At 45.7% G+C, this 2,038-nt stretch overlaps 1 protein-coding gene across 5 annotated transcripts in view; it reads left to right on the forward strand.

Moving 5' to 3' along the window:
- cnnm3 (cyclin and CBS domain divalent metal cation transport mediator 3) overlaps positions 1-2,038 on the forward strand; it is a 33,668-nt gene that overhangs the window by 12,657 nt on the left and 18,973 nt on the right. For 4 of the 5 annotated variants that reach the window (XR_004331170.1, XR_004331169.1, XM_032511141.1 and 1 more), the window contains exons 6-7: positions 408-566; positions 1,106-1,275. Coding sequence is in view for 3 of the 5 variants with exons in the window: in XM_032511141.1 (XP_032367032.1) it covers positions 408-566; positions 1,106-1,275 (329 nt within the window). In the remaining 2 variants the exon portion in view is untranslated. The remainder of the gene's footprint in view (positions 1-407; positions 567-1,105; positions 1,276-2,038) is intronic. The other variant, XM_032511143.1, reaches the window with a different exon arrangement.

Raw genomic sequence — 2,038 nt, forward strand, 5'->3', positions numbered from 1 at the left:
GTTTCTTCTCGCGAGAACACATGAACTTTTGTTACACAGTTTTAAGGTCATTGTAGGTGTGTGTGTGTGCGGCGTGCCTGTTGTTTTGTTTTTGGTCTAGCTAGATCCGGTGGGTGTTGTAGTTTTTCTAACGTGGGATGTTAAGGATGTTAATCTCGCGTTAAGACGCCGTTAAAAGGGGTTTGAGTTAACGCCGTTAACGCGTTTAACTGACAGCACTAGAAATGATTAGACCATTAAACACACAACTGTTTGGATCCTTCAGTTTACACTTTCTAAAATGGGAGGATTGTTCTTTCCGGCCTTCCCCTTCTTTCCTGACAATACTAGTATTTTTACAGTGTGCTATTAGTACTTTTACTGAAGTACAGCATCTGAATACTTCCTCCCCTGCTGCTCTCCTGCAGTAGACCGGAGGGTGAAGCGTCCTCTCGCTCCGCTGGAGATCCCTCTGGAGCCTCGCAGCGTCCACGAGGAGTTCTCTCTCTTCAAGCCTCCTGAAGGAGAAGCCAAGATCCGAACGTCACCACAACTACTGCTGGCCACACACCGCTTCCTGTCCAGAGGTGGGTGTGTGTCCTGTGTGTGTGTGTGGTGGTGTGTGTGTGTGTGTTTTTTGTGTGTTTGTGTGTGTGTGGGTGTGGGTGGTGTGTGGATGGGTGTGTGGTGTGAATAGGTGGTGTGTGTCAGTTGGTGTGTGTGTGTTGTGTGTGTGTGTTGTGTGTGGTGTGTGTGTGTGTGTGTGTGTGTGGTGTGGTGTTGTGTGATATGTTGTTGTGTGTGTGTGGTAGTGTGTGTGTGTGTTTGAGTGTGTGTGTGTTGAATTCTGTGGTTGTGGAGTGTGTGTGTGTGTGTGTGATGAGTAGTGTGTGGGTGTGTCGGATATGTGTGTATTGGTATATTGTGTGGTGTGTGTGTGAGCGTTTGTGTGTGGTGTGTGTGTGTTGGGTTTGGCATTTTGACACTGCACATGTAATGATTATGTCCCTGTTACACATTATAATTCAGCTTAACTGCTACAACTTCTGCGAGATCTTTGTCTCGTCCAAACAGCGAGTTCACCCTACCCCATGTCTCTGACCTTTTGACCTTTTGACCCCTGCAGAGGTGTCCCACTTCAGCCCGGGCCGCGTGTCGGAGAAGGTCCTGTTCCACCTGCTCCGTCACCCCAGTGTCAACCAAGAAGTGCACTTTGATCCAAATAACCGGCTGAGCCCCGGTCACTATCTCTACACGCGCAACCACCCGGTCGACTACTTCATCCTGCTGCTGCAGGTATGTGCGCACGTCCACACACGTTCGTCACTAATGAAGTCGACTCGCAGTCGTACCTTTGCTTTCCAAACCCTGCAACAAAGGGACAAGTTTGAGGTTTTTTTTCCTGCAGGAAGTAACAGAACATATTGATTTATAATGAACAAATTTTGACATTTTTCTATTTATCTTAGACATAAATTTGAGAAATTAAAAAACCTCTTTTAGGGCGCCAGGTTTGCTCAGTTGGTAGAGCGGGCGCCCATGGTTTACTCCTTGACGCAACGGGCAGGGGTTCGACTCCGGCCTGTGGCCCTTTGCTGCAGGTTCCACACCCCCCCCCCACTCTCTCCTCTCTCTCTCTCTCTTCTCCCCTTCATGTTTCAGCTTGTCTATCATAAAAAGGCCTAAAATGCCCCAAAAATGCCTTTTTTTTTTTTTTAAAAGCACATTACTGTTTTACATCTCAGGATAAGTCAATTTAAGCATGTATGAAATAGGTGTATGTAATGTGTAAATCATGACTAAATTGAGTAAATTAAAAGGACTATTTGTGCCTGCTGCTGCAGGTATGTTTGCATGTTCGCACACGTTTGTCACTTCGAGTTAGCTTTCAGTCGTACTTTTGCTTTCCTACTTTTGAAAAAAAGAGATCAATGACGGTGAGAATATTGAGATATGAGAGTAGGTTACAGGAAATCACAGAATATATTGATATACACTACTGGTCAAAAGTTTGGGGTCACTTAGAAATTTCCATTGCACTCCATTGTAGACAGAATAC

Source organism: Etheostoma spectabile, unplaced genomic scaffold (genome assembly GCF_008692095.1).
Source record: "Etheostoma spectabile isolate EspeVRDwgs_2016 unplaced genomic scaffold, UIUC_Espe_1.0 scaffold325, whole genome shotgun sequence".
Lineage (NCBI taxonomy): Eukaryota > Metazoa > Chordata > Actinopteri > Perciformes > Percidae > Etheostoma > Etheostoma spectabile.